This window comes from Chelonoidis abingdonii, chromosome 1 (assembly GCF_003597395.2).
Source record: "Chelonoidis abingdonii isolate Lonesome George chromosome 1, CheloAbing_2.0, whole genome shotgun sequence".
NCBI lineage: Eukaryota > Metazoa > Chordata > Testudines > Testudinidae > Chelonoidis > Chelonoidis abingdonii.
In genome coordinates, this window is record NC_133769.1 from 131,482,055 (window position 1) to 131,501,594 (window position 19,540).

The 19,540-nt window shown below is 44.0% G+C and overlaps 1 protein-coding gene across 1 annotated transcript in view; it reads left to right on the plus strand.

Annotated features, from left to right (window-relative positions):
* The first annotated feature begins 17,081 nt into the window (after window positions 1-17,081).
* Window positions 17,082-19,540, plus strand: part of PARVB (parvin beta) — a 121,170-nt gene continuing 118,711 nt past the window's right edge. The window contains exon 1 of the mRNA XM_032781979.2: window positions 17,082-17,364. Within this exon, the coding sequence (XP_032637870.1) occupies window positions 17,250-17,364 (115 nt within the window). The 5' untranslated portion in view covers window positions 17,082-17,249. The remainder of the gene's footprint in view (window positions 17,365-19,540) is intronic.

Consider the following 19,540-nt stretch of genomic DNA (forward strand, 5'->3'; position numbering starts at 1 on the left):
ATTCAATTGTGGGTAAAGTGGCAGCAAAGGTTTCTGAGGTAATCAGGCATGTAGTTTACCCCAAAGTGGTGTTCATAAAAAGTATACCTGAGGTATTTGCTGGCTTTGAGGCAATGGAGTTTCCAAATTTTATTGGGACCATTGATGGGACTCATTCCCATAGTTTGTCCTCCTCAAGGAGCACAAATTCATAAATTGCAAAATTATGCAGGTCCTTGAGAACTACAGGGGTCATTCTATGAATGGCAATTTGGGTCCCAGTGGAAAAGTTCATGATGTTTTGTTTTTTTTTAAATCAGACAACTACATTCATGGACAGGCTGGGACACTGTTCCCACCAAATGGCATAGTCACAAACAGTTACTGTTACTCTGGTGGACCGTGTACCTCTTGCCTTCACTTATGAAACCATAACCTGATATCAGAGGTCCTGGCAAAAGACAATAGTTTAATTACACTCAGCAGGTGTAGAATGGTGGTTGAATGTGCATTTGGCAGATTGAAATCCTGTTGGAGATGGGTTTCAATTGCTTGCAAACAAGCAGAACTCCATTGCCATCCTAACACCATCTGCTTCCCCAGCATGTTTCTGGGCAAAATTCAAAGCACTCTTATTTTGGGGCAAATGATTCATTTGTGGACTATATTTAACTAAAACTTACTCGATTTGTAAATGGAACGCAGTTCCACCTCTCCTCGCCCCTCCCCCAGTTCATTGCTTTCAGATAGTCTGTTACACCATTGAGTGGTCACAGAGCAGTGTACTCACAACAGTGGCAATGTAAGGTTATTTTTAACAAACAGGAATGCCCTAGCAAAATCTGCACCTTTCAAGTAAAAATTTGGTTTCAGTTTTTACTGTTAAAGTTTCCTGATTGCCAATTTGAACCCCATGTGCGGGAGATAGGAGGTGGGGGTGAGCAAAGGCACGTGCATACAATCTGCCATTAGTGGATACATTTTGCATTTGGTTCATAGAACATAAGAGTGGCCATATTGGGTTAGATCCAAGATCCGTCAGCCCAGTATCCTGTCTTCCGACAGTGGTAAATGCTTGGTGCTTCAGAGGGAATGAAGAGAACCGGTAATCGTCAAGTGATCCATCCCCTGTTGCTCATTCCTAGCGTCTGGCAAACAGAGGCTAGGGACACCATCCTTGCCCTTTGATGAATAAATTCATGGAGGATAGGTTCTTTTTTGAACCCTGTTATAGGCTTAGCCTTCACAACATCTTCTGGCAAAGAGCTCCACAGGTTGATTGTGCACTGTATGAAGAAATACTACTTTTGTTTGTTTTAAAGCTGCTGCCTATTAATTTCATTTGGTGACCCCTAGTTCTTGTGCTATGAGAGAGTAAACAACACTTCCTTATTTACTTTCTCCATACCAGTCATGATTTTATAGACACCTATCATATCCCTGCCTTAGTTGTCTCTCCAAGCTGAAAAGTCCCAGTTTTATTAATTTCTCCTCACTAATCTCCCATTTCCCTAGTAATAAACATTAAAATAGAGACAAACTGTACAGGCCTTGGAGTGTCTTCTGTCTGTTCCCTGTCTTCTGCAGGCTCCATAGTGGCTGTTCTCTGGTGGGGTGCATCAAAAAGCTGCTTTGAGTAAATACGCAGGATGTGCAGCTGCTGCTCCTGCGGCAATGCCGTCTCTGGAACCGGTTTCAATAACAGCCATTCTTCTTAGAGTGTTTGCTCATGTAGATTCTATTCTAGGTATGCATGCGCCCATGGGCATGGTTGGAGATTTTTGCTTTAGTGGTACCTGTTGGGCCAGCTGTTGCGCCTTCGAGTGCAATGCTTATGCCACAGTATATCAGGCGCCACTGGCCCTATGCCTTCTCAGTTCATTCTTACTGCCTGTGGTGGTCAGTTGGAGCATCTTTCTTGCTTAGCAAGCACTAGCAGTTTCTCCTCTTTGAACTTTGTGCCTTAAGGCCTTTGTACATCGTTTGCCTTTAATAGTGTTAAGTAGTTGGAAGGTCTCCTTGGTCGCTATAACTTTGGCCTGTGGGGTGTCAGATCAGGGTGCTCACATTGGACTACATTATATGGTCTTCTGTAGAGATACGGTCCAGCTGCATCCACACCTGGTTTTTCTGCCCAAGGGCCTCTCCTAGTTTCGTTCTGGTCAAGGCATATACTTGCCAGTCTTTGGTCAAAGCCTCATGTGATAGATGAGGAACGCAGGCTTCATACCCTGGATGTCAGGCAGGAGCTAGCCTTCTACGTAGATAGAACCAAGCTGTTCTGTAAGTCATGGTTTGTTGTGGCAGACAGGATGAAGAGTTGCCCAGTGTCTGCCCAGAGAATCTCATCTTGGATCACTACCTGCATCTGCGACTGTTATGAGACGGCAAAGGTGCCCCTGCTGCCGCGATCATGACGGCTCACTCAACTAGGGCACAGACATCATCGGCAGCCTTCCTGGCACATGTGCTGATTCAAGAAATGTCTGGCTACCACTGGTCATCCATCCACACGTTCGCATCTCATTATGAACTTACCCAGCAAGCTTGAGATGACGCTGCCTTTGGCAGAGCAGTGCTGCAAGACTGAACTCCAAGCCCACCTCCGAAGATCCTGCTTGAGTCACCTAGAATGGAATCAACATGAGTAAGCACTCAAAGAAGAAAAACTGTTACCTACCTTTTTGTAATTGTTCTTGAAGATGTTACTCGTGTCCATTTCATTATCTGCCCTCCTGCCCCTCTGTTGGAGTTTGACAAGAAAGAACTAAGAGGGCGTGGGACCCGCAGCACCTGATATATCTCAGCATGAGTGTAGCATTCCAGAGGGTGCCACAGCCGACCCTACGGCTACCACTAAGGCAAAAATGTGACTCTGCAGACACCCAGAATGGAATGGACATGAGCACCACATCTCAAAGAACAATAGTTACAAAAAATGTAGGTAACTGGTTTTGTTTTTTTGCTTGCCTTTCTCAGCACCAGCTGCTGGGTCCATCAATCCCCATGCTGGATTGTGGAGCCAGCAGAGTGCCATCCTGGCTGACTAGATCAGCGTATACCGCCATTGGCTTTGTGCTCGGTGCAGTACCCAGCATCCAGTCAAACTCCTCATAAAATGGCTATGATGTCTGCAAATTGCCGAAGGTACAGTTCTGGTCCCTGGGTTTCTAGTACTCTGTCTTCAGCTGCTTAATCTGCTCCCTGCGCTGGTGACTGGTCCAGTAAATTTGCAATGCTGCCAGTTTTTTTGGCTATTTGCTAATTATGCCTGGTCATTCCTAGTACTCTTGCTAAAGTGCTGTTGTGCTGACCTCACACCAGAGCTTCCCCAAACTCTGACTGTGCTCCTGCAACCATGAAGCAAACAACTTCTTCTGTTTCCAATGGAGACTGACCAGAACATTCTCTGAAAGGGTTTGCTCAGTGGTCAGAAAACAATGGGTTAATGCTCACTCACTGAACAATGACAAAGCATTTTTGTAGGCCTTAAACTGGTGACTTACACATCTCTTCAGCTGGAGGTAGGTTGAGATGCTTTTACTTTTTAACCCTGCCCAACAATTTACTACAGAAATTGGAAAAACATTTAATTACTCAACTTTCAATTGGACCAGGATACTTTTGTGAAAATCCCTTCGGCTCATTATTAGCTGTAGATGATCAGGATCCAAATTGCCTATATATTTGAAAGATGGTATCCTCAGCTATATTGTCCCCTCACAGCGTGATAGGGCAGTAGTATGGGTGGTCAGTGGTAATGCAGGAGGAATAGTAAATCTTTTACCTTTTGAACCACCACCCCTGCTTCCTTTAGCAGTGAGATCTCTCTTTAAACTTTTCCATCCATGTGAAAAGCTACTCCCCTGCTTTTACACTCGTGACAGCTGACAGGATCATAGCACAATATTTGACAAAAGAATAAACTGCCAGGGTGATTGATTCTTCTATAAAAAAAATTTCACAGCTTGGAAGCAGGTTTACTATGACATTTGTAAAGGTAATTGCTTTGCAGTTTAAAAAATCCCCACATTTTAAAATTAGATGCTTCTAAACAGGTGAACATTATTGGGGCAAATGAGTTAATAAAAACTACATTAAGCATTACCCAGGCCTCTGCTTAATATCAACGGAAGTACATAGAGGGGAAGAAGCTAATATTCTGGCACTTTATTACTATATGTGAGACAATGCCTGACAAACAAACTATCAGCAATAATTTGTTCTGAAACATTGAGATAATGCCCATGGGATGGGCAGTGTTTGATCAAGGGGATGTTATGATAGTACCAACCATGAGCTTATAGAATCAAAACCTTCTTAGGTGTAATAAAACTGGCAGAGTACAAACATGGACTAGGTGTTAGATTATGCCACCTTGGCTCACAGGTAGTTGCTCACCCAACCAGTTCCATTGACTTCAATGAAACTCCTCATGCAAACAATTGCTTGCCATTCTGAGTAAGGAAGTCACACTTGGGCCCCGTCTAAATAGTAATGAAGGAAAATAGTAATACCAGCCGCTTATAATGCTTTCCATCCACCGATCTCAAGGGTGGGGTTCACAAAGGTACATTGGCATCAAAATCCTGTGTTTAGGTCCTATTGGGATCTGCAAGACTCCTGCTCAGCTGCAGCGTAACCCTGAAGGAGTCTAAATTTGTGCAGTAAAACTTCCTTAAGTGCTTATGTTTCTGCCTTTTTGAGCATGTGCCCTGCTGCCTGTCTCCTACTTAAGCCCTATAGCAGGGTTTCTCAACCTGTGCGTCAGGACCCACAACTGGGTTACTAAAATGTTTCAAAGGGTTTGTAGCAGTTCCTTGTGGCTCCTGTCCCATGGGGCTGGCTGGACTTGCCTTTCCTTTCTGCACCAGGCACTGCAACCTCTGGGGTACCAGCACCACTCAAGTTTAAAGCCAAGCTGTTATGATAATGGGAGTCCAGGTAGGCCAAATGTGAGTGAGCGGCACTGCAACCCATGAGCCAAGTCACAATTCCACTCACTAATTTGACCCCAGGGAGGGGCAAACTTGAGCAATGCCATAACCCCAAAGGCTGCAATGTCCAAAGTGGATAGCCAGCCCCACAACACGGGAGCTGCCACTGTGTGGGGAGTGCTGGGCAGGACCCTGCCTCTCTCCTGGTTCAGATCCAACCAAAACCACCTTAAGGCCTCCTCCTCTAGATTATTTACTAGGTCATGACAGGCCATAAACATTTATGAGTGGGGCCTGAGCCTGAAACAGTTGAGAACCACTTCCCTTGAGAAATTCATTAACCAGGAGAAGCTAGGCACTTCTCTGCATAAGTCATGTGCAGGGCTTGATCCACTAAGCATGCTCAGAGGCCACTTAACTCCACACAAGACACTTTGGGAGAGAGAGGAGAACCTCCCTTGTAATTATTTGCCCAGTGGTTAGAGCACTCAGCTGGGATGTGGGAGAGCATGGGTTCAAGCCCCACCCCTGCCTGATGAGAAGGGATTCAAAAGAGATTGCTACCTCTCAGGAGAGTGCTCTAGCCACTGAGCTATGTGGGACTCCCTCAGTCTCTCCAACTGAAGTTCCATTTCAATTGAATAATTAAGTATTAATGGAGAATGGGCCCCCAAAAGAGTAAGTCATCCTTACTCTATTGCCCAGTGGGCAGGGTACCTCCCTGCAACCCCAAGTTAGGTGCTAAACTTGGTGAGAGAGGCAGGGCTTAGGACACACCCCTGTGGTCAACATCTCCCATTGGCTACCTTAGGCAGCTCCCCATCTAGCATGCTGGCTTTGTGGATCACATCCTAAGGCGCCTATCACTGCCCGCCTCATACAGACACCTAACTCAGGAGCACAGTGTTGTTCCTGTGATTTTCTAGGCCCCCATGATGCTCAGCATCACTACTCTTAGGTCCTTTTGTGAATCTAGCCCAATGTGCTTTACAAAGAAGGTCAATATAGTCATCCCAAAATAAAACACTTAAAATGACCAGCTGTCACTTCATACCCATCAGTACCCTGAGTTTCATGTAGGACAACATGCAGGACTACCTACCTAAAATGGGTGGGATTCAGAACCTGCATGATTTTAAACTTGCTCTACAAGCCTGCTTTTCACACAGGTTACCACTGTATGGGTAGCTACTGCTAGTAGGGTTTTAGCAGGACTTTTCTGACCACAGCATGAGGCGGCTTTTTTTTTTCCTCAAAACTGTGCAGCCAAATCTAGAACAGTTTTACAACACTGTCCGGAGTGGTTCATGCTAGAACCCTATTAGCTACTGCTGTGCTTACAGCAATGTTTCACCCATGGCTTTATTGTACTGAATGGATACTGCGCCAGTCAGATTAGTGCAAGCTAAACAATGTCCCAGGTGTGAGGGGAGTCAACCTACAGCCAGTGAATTTAGTGTATATATGAAATAAGATAATCTTTACTACTTTGCATAAGCTAGTCTTCAATTCAATAAAATACACCATCTGTCCTTTAAACTATTCTGAAGCAAGTCAGTAGCATCAGTTAACTGGCACAGTCCTAACTCAATAAAACCTGTCACTCACTTGGTATAACAGAAAAAAGTATTGTAACTGTAAATATCGTCCACTGCAGTGGCTCTCAACCTTTCCAGACAACTGTACCCCTATCAGGAATCTGATTTGTCTTGCGTACCCTCCAAGTTCCACCTCACTTAAAAACTACTTGCTTACACAATCAAACAAAAATACAAAAAAGTATCACAGCACACTGTTACTGAAAAATTACTGATATGCTCATTTTTACCCTAGAATCAATAAAATAAATCAATTGGAATATAATTTCAAACACCATTCCATTGACACGCAATTATAAATGACCACTTCACATACTTTAAAATATTGAACCAAGTACAAAACTTTGCATGCAGCTTAAAATAGAGGCAAATGGAAAAACCATGGGGAAAGAACTTGGGCAACATTCAAATGACTCATTGTTAAAGGTACATCCTTTACTTCACATATGCTGAAATCAACAGCAGATCCTGCACCAAGTTCCAAATATAATCCTGTATTCCTAATAGGACATACTATATATATTGAACCAACTTCTTCTGATGAAAGAGACAAGCTTTTGGGCTCCACGGAGCTCTTCATACACGCTCTGGCAGATTTCTTAATGGATACTCAGTCAAAGGAATTGCATGGCCAGTATGCAAGGCAACACTGGAGATGTGATTTTTCTAGGATATATAATACTGGTGTATCATTCAGTCTGGAAGATGATTAGAAGACTAATGCAGTTTGCCTTCCTGGTGCTCTTGCATCCTTTCCTTAGAGGCATCTTGTACTCTGGTTCAAGCTCCTAAGCCTTCTGCATCATGGATCAAAAAAGCCATCTGTCAGGAAAACCATGAATTAAATAATGTTTTTAAGGACTAACAACTAGTAGAGTTACACCAACTTAAGTTATTCATCTTCAGTGTAGAAAAGTGGATCATTTGCTCAGACCCATTTAATCTAACTTAGAATGAAGATCTCCAATATTCTAGAATATTTTTCCCTCAGAGAGGCTTATGCTCTGTCTGACAGGGCCAGGTCACACTCCCCTCTTCTCCTTTGTCTCCAAAGAGTATTCAAAAACCTTTCACTGTTAAGCCCCACCATGCAATTTATTTCATTACTCTTTCCACCAGCTCATTTATCCATACATAGGGTTGACAACATCAGTTTTACCTCCATCTTCTACCAAGGAAAGGACAGTGATCTTTCCACCCAGAGAGACTCCTTGGTTCTGGTTCTGTTAGCTTGCCTCTCCCTAGCACTTTCTTCCTGTGCCACCTTCTACCCTCTGAATTAATGAGCTAATTGGCAATTTAGTCTTTCCCAGCCAATTCTAATCCACTAGATAGGCAAATCAGGTCCACCCCAGGAGAGTTAATTGGTGCTGAAGTGATCAGAATGCTGGCCCAGGTGTTGATGCCTACCACTCCATCACACCTTCCCTGTCCTGGTCCCTAATAATCGTCTCTCTCCTTCTTTTGTATATGCAGCAGCTATTTAGTCCATTTTTGCTTATTCCCTAAATTCTCCCAGTTCTATTTTTACATATTATTCTTCCCCCTCCCCCTCCATAAAAGGAAGACACAGCTAGATTTGAAGATGTTTGCCTACAGTATTTTACATTTCGTGTGTTGTATTTTTCTGATTTGCTGGCATACTTAAGTTAGTGAAGGTTTACATGCTCTCTGGACAGCATTTTTAGCTCATGAGCTTTACTGAGTCATACTTTAGTGCTTTACTGATTCAACTATATAATCTACTCTACAGTTGCACACCCATTTATTTCAATGGCTGAATGGGATGCTGCAGTACTTAGTTTTCCATGTCACTAAAAATAATGCATATTTTAACACTTCAGTGGAAACTTAACGAAATGAAAACTGCACGCTGCCAGTCACACTGCTGATCAACATTGGTTTGTTTAGCAGTTTCTAGTATATATTTTCTGGATTCAGTTACCTTATTTCAATGTATTCAAAGATTGAAAACATCAGTTTGGAAAGCTGCCTCATTTGCGCCGTGCAAATAAGATGGAATTAGTTCCTTCACTAATTGCATGTTTTTCCCCAAGCTGTATGCAGACCTAAAATTGTGTGAACAAGGTAGGCAGTAAAATGCTTTCTCTAGACCTCTCTAAATTATATAAAAACTACCACTATATTTGCCTCCTCTTGCAAGTCTCTTCCCCCTTCAAAAAATATTACAGTAGTATGAGAGGATTTTATTAAGGATAGAAAAATACTGAAGAGTGACCAGTATACTCTCTAAAGGTGAAATTCATCTCTGTGTAGACAGTCCATACATCACTTGGATCCCAACTTAAGGAGTATATAGGCCTTGTGATTGCTTGTAAGTATTTGCATTGCACATTAAAAAAAAGCCTCATAGGATATAAATTCCATTTAGTAAAGTGCAGCTTGGCTACCAAAGTACATCTACAAAGTGTTTAAATCTTCCTAGTACAATAGCTAAATCACAGAATTATGCAATTCCACCCCCATATTATGGAAATACTTCTGCTAAAATACGCTTGAGTAGTAAAGCTTATTAAGAATTGAACCCAGTTGTAAGAAACAGCCATGCACATACTGAAATCTATGAAACACAGGACTGTTTCACCAAGGTATGTGTTTTTATTATGCAAACCCAGGCAGCAAGATATGCATCTCGGTTACAGCTCAAAGAAGAGAAACATTAATCAGAACAATGTAACATTTAGTTAAGTCAGAGTATGTATGTGTGTGAGCAAAATGGAATTCCTAATGCTTTCAATGCGCTTTATGCTTTCAGTGCACTTAACAGATCCCAAAAAGTAAAATTCAGCCCTGGGCAGAAAGCCAGCATGAGACCTTACATCAATTATGTCCTATTTTGAGTGTTTAGGTGGGACTTAAGTGATGCATAGGCCTTGCATGGATCCTTTGTATGGGGCAGAGGTTCTCAAACTGGGGGTTGTGACCTCTCAGGGGGTCACAAGGTAGTTACATGGGGGTGGTGAGCTGTCAGCTCTATGGGGCTAACAGTTCTGAGCCGCCATTAAATTAAATCCCCTCTTCCCATTTTAAATTTATAATAGGAGGTCAGATGCTTGCTGTGTGAAAGGGGTCACCAGTACAAAAGTTTAAAAACCAGGTATAGGGGGCAATTTCACTCCCAGTGAGGTGGTATGATTCGTATCACACACCGTTTCCATATCCTCTGCCTCAGAAATTCTAAAAGCTGCTGCACTGGGCCACACTGTTGTTTCAAGAGGCAGGGATTATTTATTCCTCCTATGGAGAAGTATGAATGCTTAAAAAACCCCAAAACAAAACAAAACAAAACCCTCAAAACAGTCTTCATACACAAACATGCTACTGGATCAATCCACAGATCAAATACCTTCAGGGCTTGAGGGAGGGATGTCTGATTAAAATAGGGACAATGGGGCGTCTAAGGCCTTGTCTACAGTGCTACTTTACAGCACTGCAACTTTCTCGCTCAAGGGTGTGAAAAAACACTCCCCTAAGTGCTGCAAGTTTTAAGCACTGTAAAGTGGCAGTGTAGACAGTGCATCTGCTACTCTCCTTGTGGGGGAGGTTTTTTTTACAGTGCTAGGAGAGTTCTCTCCCAGCACTGGTGCTGCGACTACACAGTCACGTTAAAGACATACCCTGAGAGCACAAACTACTTTGTTTTGTGTTTAGGATTACAGTGAATACCAAAAAGCAGCACAGCGAGCATGAGGAGCTCCAGAAAATCTTGCAGATTTCAGAAGACATAACATGTCCGTGTGCTAAAGGCTTAATATTTTTTAAAACCTTGCGTATTATAGTACAGCAGTGATCCTTGAAGAAATGGAGTTCTAGGTTATGGGGTACCTGAGGGAGGATAGTTTAGTGGTTAGAACTTGGAAGTGGGAGTTCTGAGTACTGGTTACATTCTCACTGTGGCACCATGGGCAAATCATTTAGGTCCAGCTCCACAGAGGTATTTAGACACTTAACCCCAGTGATTTAAATGGGTGGTAGGCACCTAAGTACCTTTGGGAATCTGTGCCTTACTTCCTCTGTGCCTCAGTTTCCTCACCTGTAAAATGGGAATAATAGTTCCCTGGCTCACCAGGGAGGCAGGATAGAGAAAATACTGCAGTAAAGGTAAATACTATGGTGAGAGTAAATACTAATAAGTGTTAACGGTACCCACTGCACTGTGCTTTCCAGCCCAAGCTTTCCAAGTGTTTTAGCAGTATTAATGGATTAAGCTGAAGAGTTCCCTTATGAGGTAGGCATTATTCGCATTTAAACAGATGAGACGAAGGCCTAGAGAAGTGAAGTGTCCTACATAAAGAAGGGAAGTCTAATGGAGCTGGGAACAAAAACCAGGTCTCCTGTTCCAAGTCATATTCCTTAACCACATGAACCATCCTTTTCCTGGGAGAAAGAGAAATTGACTGCAATACCATATACTATTGTATAATTGTTACATTTATCTGCTTAACAACCAAGACATATACCTAATGTAATGCAAGGGGGTACTTTTATCATTAAAGGCCAAATTCAATAAAATATTTTGTTCACTGATCACCTCAGCTCACATCTGTTAAGTACAGGGGCATATGACCAAGTGATAGGCCACGAGGCCCTGAGTTCTAGTCTTTGCTGAGTAGGATACGTGATAAGAAGATGGCAGGTATGGAGCTCCTGAGTTCTACTTTTGCTGAATACTGAGATTTTTGACAAGTCGCTTGTCTTCTGTGACTCTATTAATCCCAAAGAGAAAACTAGCTAAAGAGCAGGAAGCTCACTGTGAACCAAATGCTGCATCTGGAACTGAAGTTGTGGAAGTGACTTTGCCACTTATCCCCTTGCCACTGACCAATGCCAGTTTTCGCAGTGACTCCCAACTATATCTTGGGCCTCATCATGCCCTGACACTGTCACTAAGTAAGCATGTTGTTTTACAACATGATTCAAGTATCTTGACAATTTGGTTTTGTAGGACAAATATTTCATGTCTGCTTTGACAATATTCTCATCTAGTAACCACATTGTTAACTACCTGGACTGTAACCTGGATGTTTTTAGTAGATACTGCCTGCATTTAGGCCCTGATCCTGAAAAGACTAATGTGCTTGCAATGTGACTAGTCAATGGGACTGCTCATGGTGGTAAAATGATGCACACGCTTATGTCTTTGCAAGATGTGAGATTTAGTAGCCATGATTTTACTATGAAAGTCACAGGCAAAAGTAATTACATTTATTAGAGGTTGTAGTTTCCAAACAAAAGTATTTACTAAATGGCAAACCTAACAAATTCATTACAATAGCAGTTTACAGCACAATGTTAACAAGTAAAGAAATGTTTCATTATATAGCAGTATTGACTTTATGAGTTGTTGTCTATATTCAGAATGTATAACAGTAAAATATTTACTCTTGATCGCTCTCACTAACAGAGATAATTGAAAGTCAGGTTGAAAACACTACCTGATTCACAAGGACAATAGGTGGCTTAAATAAAGGGGCACTGTAAACTTGAAATCTAGTCAATTTAAAAAATGTTAAAAGTAGCTCCTGGTTCTCCACCTGTAACTGAGATCTGCTATCAGTTTTGGTGCTTTTTAAAAACCCTATTTTCATATAAAATGTTAAAATGTTTCTCTCCTCTCTTGATTTGTGAAAAATTCACACAAGCAACAGGGGCAGGTGACTAAACTTACCATGCAAGGAATACCATGAAATTGACTATACACAAAGTGTGGTCAAATGCACAAAGGAAACAAACCAAAGCAACAGAGGAATTTAAAAAAATCTCTCATCTTTCAGTTACAGCCATGTTAGATGTTGTTTGTAACAGTAGCAGGGAAAAGATTTTTAGTAGGGCTGTTGATTAATCGCTGTTAACTCACGCGATTGATTAAAAACAATTAATCACGATTAAAAAAATTTATTGCAATTAATCCCACTTTTAATTGCACTGTTAAACAGTAGAATACCAATTGAAATTTATTAATTATTTTGAATGTTTTTCTACATCTTAAAATATATTGATTTCAATTACAACGCAGAATACAAAGTGTCCAGTGCTCACTTTATATTATTTTTATTAAAAATATTTGCACTGTAAAATGATAAACAAAAGAAATAGTATTTTTTTTGAAATCAATACGTTTTAAAATTTTGAAAACATCAAAACTTATTTAAATAAATAGTATCCTATTATTGTTTAACAGTGCAATTAATTGCAGAATTAATCACGATTATTTTTTTTAATCGTTTGAGAGCCCTAATTTTCAGAGAGAAGTGGGATTGTTAAATTAACAACATTGTCCCTTTATATGTATAAACTGCTCTGAGTTACTTCAGTGAAAGTTGCTATAGAAACACAAAATACTGAGCCAGATAACCCCCAGTTAGCATAATCCCCTCCTATAACTTCCATTACTTGTACAAAGTTTAAAACAGAAACAAATTGCACCTTGTTGTCTATTTCTCCATATGCAAATAGTTCACACTGCTTGTCCTTACTTTCACACACACCCTACATACAACTGATCTGATCTCTATTTATATTTTCCCTCCACTTCCTTTTGGTCAGTGACAGCCATGACACCCCTTTTGTCTCTTCCTCTGACATATGCCTTCAGGTCTTTTTCCATGCTGCCCTGTACTGTTGGACAGGCCAAAATCTGTCAGTTCCCTCACCCTCTCAGATTGCTTCTAAAAAAATTACTTCTGCTGCATCACCTAAAGAAATGCAAGTGTTCACATTTGAAAACGTATGTAAACCACCAGGTGTGATGTCTGCCTAATGAGTCACCACCCAGTCATAGCTCAGAAACGTTTCCTCCTCATCCTCTCAGTTCCTCACTCCTCTGTCTATTTCATCATTAAGGTCCTAATCTTGCAATTGTTCTGCATGGGTGGATCCCTGTGCAGAGCCCCATTGACTTCTGTGAGACTCCCTGTGGGGGGAAGTGTCTGCTCTGTGACATTAGCCAGGGTTCAATCTGGATGGTTGAACAAATGTGTCCCCTTAATTCTCTAGCCTGGGGTGCCTTTTACATTGCTGTGCTGTCTGAACATCTACTCCTGGCCTGCTTATACAGCCTTCAGCATGCAAATTCACTCCCAGCTAAATACATGAGCACTCGGACCACCAGTCACTCGTGAATTACATACAAGGCAACAGCTACAAATTCTTAGTCCCAGCCTTGTTCCTCCAGAAATGTACAGTCCAGCGAGTCCAGCATACTACTGAACAATGCAAACTCATAGAAAGCCTATCATTTCACCAAAGGAAAATGATATATGCACCAGCTTTGTTATCTCAAATGGAGTTTGCCACACATTTTAATCCAAACTCACTAGTTAAGATAAAACAATAAGATAACTTTATTAACTACAGAAAGATAGATTTTAGGTGATTGCAAGTGCTGATGCATAAAAGTCAGGATTGGTTACAAAAGAAAATAAAAGTAATACACAAGGTAACCGAACTTAAAAGCAAAGGCTTTCCTCACTTTCTGCTGTAGTAAATTTCACATTTACTAGGAATGCACTTCCTTTCAGTCTCGGATCACTCCCCCCCCTTAGTTCAGTTCTTTGAGAGTTGTTGATGTCATGAGCAGAGAGATGGGAGGAAGAGAAGTGAAGTCAAGTGTTTTCCTTCCTCTTTATAATTCAATTTCTTGTGCTAGAATCATCCTTGCAGAGCATTTGGACATGAGGTTTGAATTTCCTTGTGATTAAATGTAAATTTATTCTTCACAACTTGTCCCCTGCTGGAGGATGGCTGCTTAAGTAGGTGATGGCTCTTTAACACCTATCTGGGGTGCTAGTATGTCTTTGTCTTGGAAAAACTGGTTTCTGGGTGCTACCAAAATTACAATATATTTCACTAACAGCCATACAGTAGAATCTTATAACTTCTCATATAGTGTCGCTACATATATAATAAGATAATAACATGCAGCCGATTATGACTTTTCAAATGATCCCTCACAAAGCATACTTTGTACAAAATTTATCATAGTCTTGTAAAAGTATAATAGTATAGACCAAGGGTGGGCAAACTTTTTGGCCTGAGGGGCACATCTGGGAATAGAAATTGTATGGCAGGCCATGAATGCTCACAAACTTGGAGTTGTGGTGCTGGAGGGAGTGAGGCCTCTGGCGCGGGGCCAGAAATTAGGAGTTTAGGGTACAGGAGGGGGCTCCAAGCTGCAGTGGGGGAGTGAGGTGTGTGGGGGGGTGCGGTCTCTGGGATGGCATTGGGGAGTTTGGGGTGTAGGAGGGTGCTCTGGTCTGGGACCGAGGGGTTCAGAGAGTGGAAGGGGGATCAGGGCTGGGGCAGGGGTGTGGGAAGGAGTGCAGGCTCCGGCTGGGGGTGTGGGCTCTGGGGTGGGGCTGGGGATGAGAAGTTTGTAGTGCAAATTTGCTTTGGGCTGGGATCAAGGGGTTTGGAGGGAAGGAGGGGGATCAGGGCTGGGGCAGGGTGTTGGGGCATGGGGAGAGGCTCAGGGGTGCAGGCTCCCAGCGGCTCTTACTTCAAGCGGCTCCCAGAAGCAGCAGCATGTCCCTTCTCCAGCTCCTATGCGGAGGCATGGTCAGGCGGCTCTCCACACTGCCCCATCCGAAAGCACCGCCCCTGAAGCTCCCATGGGAGCACTGGAGGGGGCCATTGGAGTGTATAGGAGCTGGAGTGGGGCCATGCCACGGCTTCCAGGAGCCGCATGGTGCGGTGCCCGACCCTTTGCCCCGGCTGGAGCACGGAAACGGGGGAAGCCCAGACTGTGCTCCAGTGGGAGCTTGCAGGCCAGCTTAAAACGGTTTGCAGGCCGGATCTGGCCTGTGAGCCGTAGTTTGCCCACCCTTGTATAGACCGTGACATGCTCCCCTGGAGCAGCGTGCAGCACTGGAGCCTAAAGCACGTGCTAAACGCTAAGCACCTGAGCAGTTCTATTGAACTCAATGGAATTATTAAACATGTGCATAAGACTTTGCAGGACTAAAGCCTAATATTTGTTACCTCTTAGGGATCTATATTTATGTGTGTTCTGTGAAGCACCTATTCACACTCATGGGAGCTATAAACTGATAAGTAATAAGTAAGTCTTTTAGCAGAATCATGAGTTACTTTGCCTCGTAGTCTCCTGTGCTAGGTGCTGCACTAAGCATGGTTCCAGAGTCAATGACTTCCATCCTATAATGAACTCTGCACGTCTGTGTCCATGGGGAGTCCCTCTGAAATCAATGTGGTCCCAATAGGTGCAAGCATCTGCCCTCATGGAGCTCATTCCAGGATTGCTGCCTAAGGTGACAAGAGACTCGAAACATGGGAGAGGAGACAGTAACATATATACTGTTTGAGAGGTCTAATGGATGGGGCACTGGACTGGGGAATAGGAGATCTAGGGGCAAATCCTCAGCTCATGGAAGCTAGGGTGACCGGACAGCAAGTGAGACAAATCAGGACAGAGGGTGGGGGGTAATAGGAACCTATACAAGAAAAAGCACCAAATAGCGGGACTGTCCCTATAAAATCGGGACATCTGGTCACTCTAATGGAAGCTGTCATAGCTCCTTTGATTGCAATAGAGCTGTGATAATTGCCACCAGCTGAGATGCTGCCCCTAGGCTGTATTCCCAATTCTGCCACTGACTTTGGGCAAATGACTTCACTCCTCTGTGCCTGTCCCTCCCCCGTCCTGTCTGTATCCATTGTCAGCTCTTCAGGGCAGGGGCTGGCTCCTCAGTGTGTGTGGGGTGCCTAGATCTCAGAGGCGTCCTCTAAGAGCTCATGTCTTTCTTACACACACAGTAACAACATACACAGGTTAGCAAGATGTACCAGCCCCATCTCGGAGCCCTATTCTTCTCATCCGGCTTATTAGCTAAGGAAACCCTAGCAGTGGCAGGACACCTGGATCTTTGACTCTAAACTTTATAAAGATTTTTTTTGGGGGGCGGGGGGAGGGTTCAGCGCACGAGTGCGATTTTTGTGTGTGTTAGCCCCATACCACAACCCCAAACTTACAAGCTGTGTGTGTGGTGCTGACACAGGTACACTTTAACCCAGAGGTAGGCAACCTATGGCACGTGTGCCGAAGGCAGCACACAAGCTGATTTTCAGTGGGACTCACACGGCCGGGGTCCTGGCCACTGGTCCTGGGAGGCTCTGCATTTTAATTTAATTTTTAAATGAAGCATCTTAAACATTTAAAAAACCTTATTTACTTTACATACAACAACAGTTTAGGTTTCTAGACCTATAGGAAGAGCCCTTCTAAAAACGTTAAAATGTATTACTGGCAGGCGAAACCTTAAATTAGAGCCAATGAATGAAGCCTCAGCACCCCACTTCTGAAAGGCTGCTGACCTACACTCCACACCCGTGTGTCTTGAGCCCGGCAGGATTTAATTTCTCCAGGACGCGCCCCACCAGCAGCCGGGCTGCTCCCAGGCAGGGTAGGGGTGGCGGCGCTGGCGGGACGGAGGGAGGGAGCCCGCTGCCTGCCGTGCTGGGCGGGCCGCCCCTGAGGGGGCTTCCCTGGACTTCCACGCCAGGGCAGGGCGCTGTGACAGGCTGGAAAGCGGCCGATCCCTGCAGCTCCCAGCCCCAGCCCGCCCCTTTCCCGGTGTGTGGGATTCACTCACACACTCGCCGCCCGGCCCTCCCCTGCTCTGCGCTGCTGCTCCTGCCCCGTGGCTCTCCCAGCCCGCTACCGCCTCCTGCCCCGCGGCCATCCCCCGGGACAAGCCCGATGTCCTCTGCTCCCCTCCGCTCGCCCACCCTGCGGCCCCACAGGATGAAGAAGGACGAGTCTTTCCTGGGCAAGCTAGGCGGGACCCTGGCGAGGAAGAAGAAAGCGAAGGAGGGTGAGTCTGCCACGGCCGGGGGACGGGGGGGGAGAAAGTGAATCAGAGCAAAGTGACTCGCAGCAGCTGCTGCTCCCTCCCCAGCCACTGGGCAGGGAAAGCGGGGGGAAGGGGGAGCTATGGAATAACCCCCTCCTTATTTCCATGGGCTTGAGGGCGGATGAGTGGGGGGCAGAGAAAGGAGGGGGCTGGAGCTAGAGCCCGCAGGCAGCTGAGCCCCGGCTGGTTTGGTGCCCTGCTGGGGCGTGGGGCGGGTGTGCCAGGGCCCGGCCCTCAGCGGTGGGCTGTGGAGACCCTGCTCAGCAAAGGGAGCCTGGCCCCTGGTAGCAGCGTGGGGCTGGGGGGCGCTCGCTGTTGCGGGGCCGGCGTCCGGGCAGCACAGAGACGTTTGGGGGAGCGGTTCCAGCTCAGCTTGGTTGCAAGGGCACAGCTCATTAAAGACCGGTCCTTGTTTGGCCAGTACTAACGTCAAAGGCTGCAGAGTAATGCACTGATATGACATTAGAAACCCCCGACGCTCCAGCTTGCTGAATATTGGAAACATCCCATTTACTACTTACTACAAGCTCTTCCTTTAGTTACTGCTTGTTCGCTTAGGCAGGAGGAGCCACTTTCATTTTTTTTCTGTCTAGTTTTACTTCTCAACTCCCATGCTCTTGCACATGGGCTCGCAGTTAGGAGCGATAAGCCTGAAACTTTTTTCTGTTGGAAAATGAGCTCATCGTTGGTAAAGACTGAGAGCTGCTGCTCCAGCAGAACACTGGTGTTTGGGTTGCAAACAGTGCAAGAGATCCTTTTAAATCGGACCAGTTGTTTTTCAGGGCTGACCTGTGTTCTGTTTTGTTGCAGGTGTAACTGTTTTGGCTAGGGGTGTGACAGAATCCCTTCCCTTGCTGTAGTGAGTGTCTGCAGTGAAGTGCTACCACAGCACAACTGCGGTGTTGCAACTATGCCTTAAGTGTAAATGTAGCCCTACTGTGGACACAGTTGTACTGGAGCCAAGCCATGTCTACGCTATAAAGTTTTGCTAGCATAGCTATATTGGTCACTACTTATATACACCTATACCTATCTCATAGAAATGGAAGGGACCCCAAAAGGTCATTGAGTGCAGCCCCCTGCCTTCACTAGCAGGACCAAGTACTGATTTTGCCCCAGATCGCTAAGTGGCCCCCTTAAGGATTGAACTCACAGCCCTGGGTTTAGCAGGCCAATGCTCAAACCACAACTTTTACCCATATAATTTATTTCTCTTGGGGTGAGGGAGGCCTGGAATAAGCTATGCCAGCTAAAGCACAATTTTGCTGGTATAAGTTGTGTCTACACTAAGGCCTGGTCTATGCTAGAAAATTAAGTTGGCTTAACAAAATCCACACCTCTAAACAATATAACTAGGTCACATAATTCCCTTTGTAGACAGTGCTAGGTTGACAGAAGAATTCTTCCCCTGCCCTAGCTACTGCCTCTCTGGGAGGTAATAATAGGAGAACCCCTCCCATCAGCATAGGTAGTGTCTATTCTGAAGTGCTACAGCTGTGCTGCTATCACATTTTAACTGTGGACAAGCCCTCAGGGTGGTGATACAGCTTTAACTGTACCAGTATAGTATAAATGATGCAACTTTTATGTGAACCAGAAGATACTGCAATTAGATTTTGTAGAGCTAGTTTTAATTCTTTATGAACTCAACTTAAATTTTCCTCTAAACTAATTGAAAATGTCCTTTATAAGGATAAATCAGTTTCTTGCCCTTCGATTCTCTGAGTCTGAATGCATGTCTAGTCCTATACAGGAAGTGTCCCTCATCATCATCCTTACTCACAAACAACTGATATCTGAGTGTCATTTCCTTATGTTTGAATCTAATTTTGACCTTCTTGCTAATCAGAGACATTCTTAGCTCTGGTGTAGATTAAGATTGGAGGTGAGGCAGAAGGGGATAAATCACTAAATTTGAAACTTCTTTCAGTTAACTGATGAAATTGTGTACGTTTTAATTACACTTAATTATTCTATGAACAGCAATTAACTTTAGGGGTTTTTTTTTAAATATAAATGTTTGGCATCCAAACTTGGATCAAAGGAAATGTTGCAAGGCCACACCAAACTGCTACCCGAGAGAAGAAAAGCCATTTCTTTGATTAATATACTTTTTTAATCCACAGTGTCTCAGACT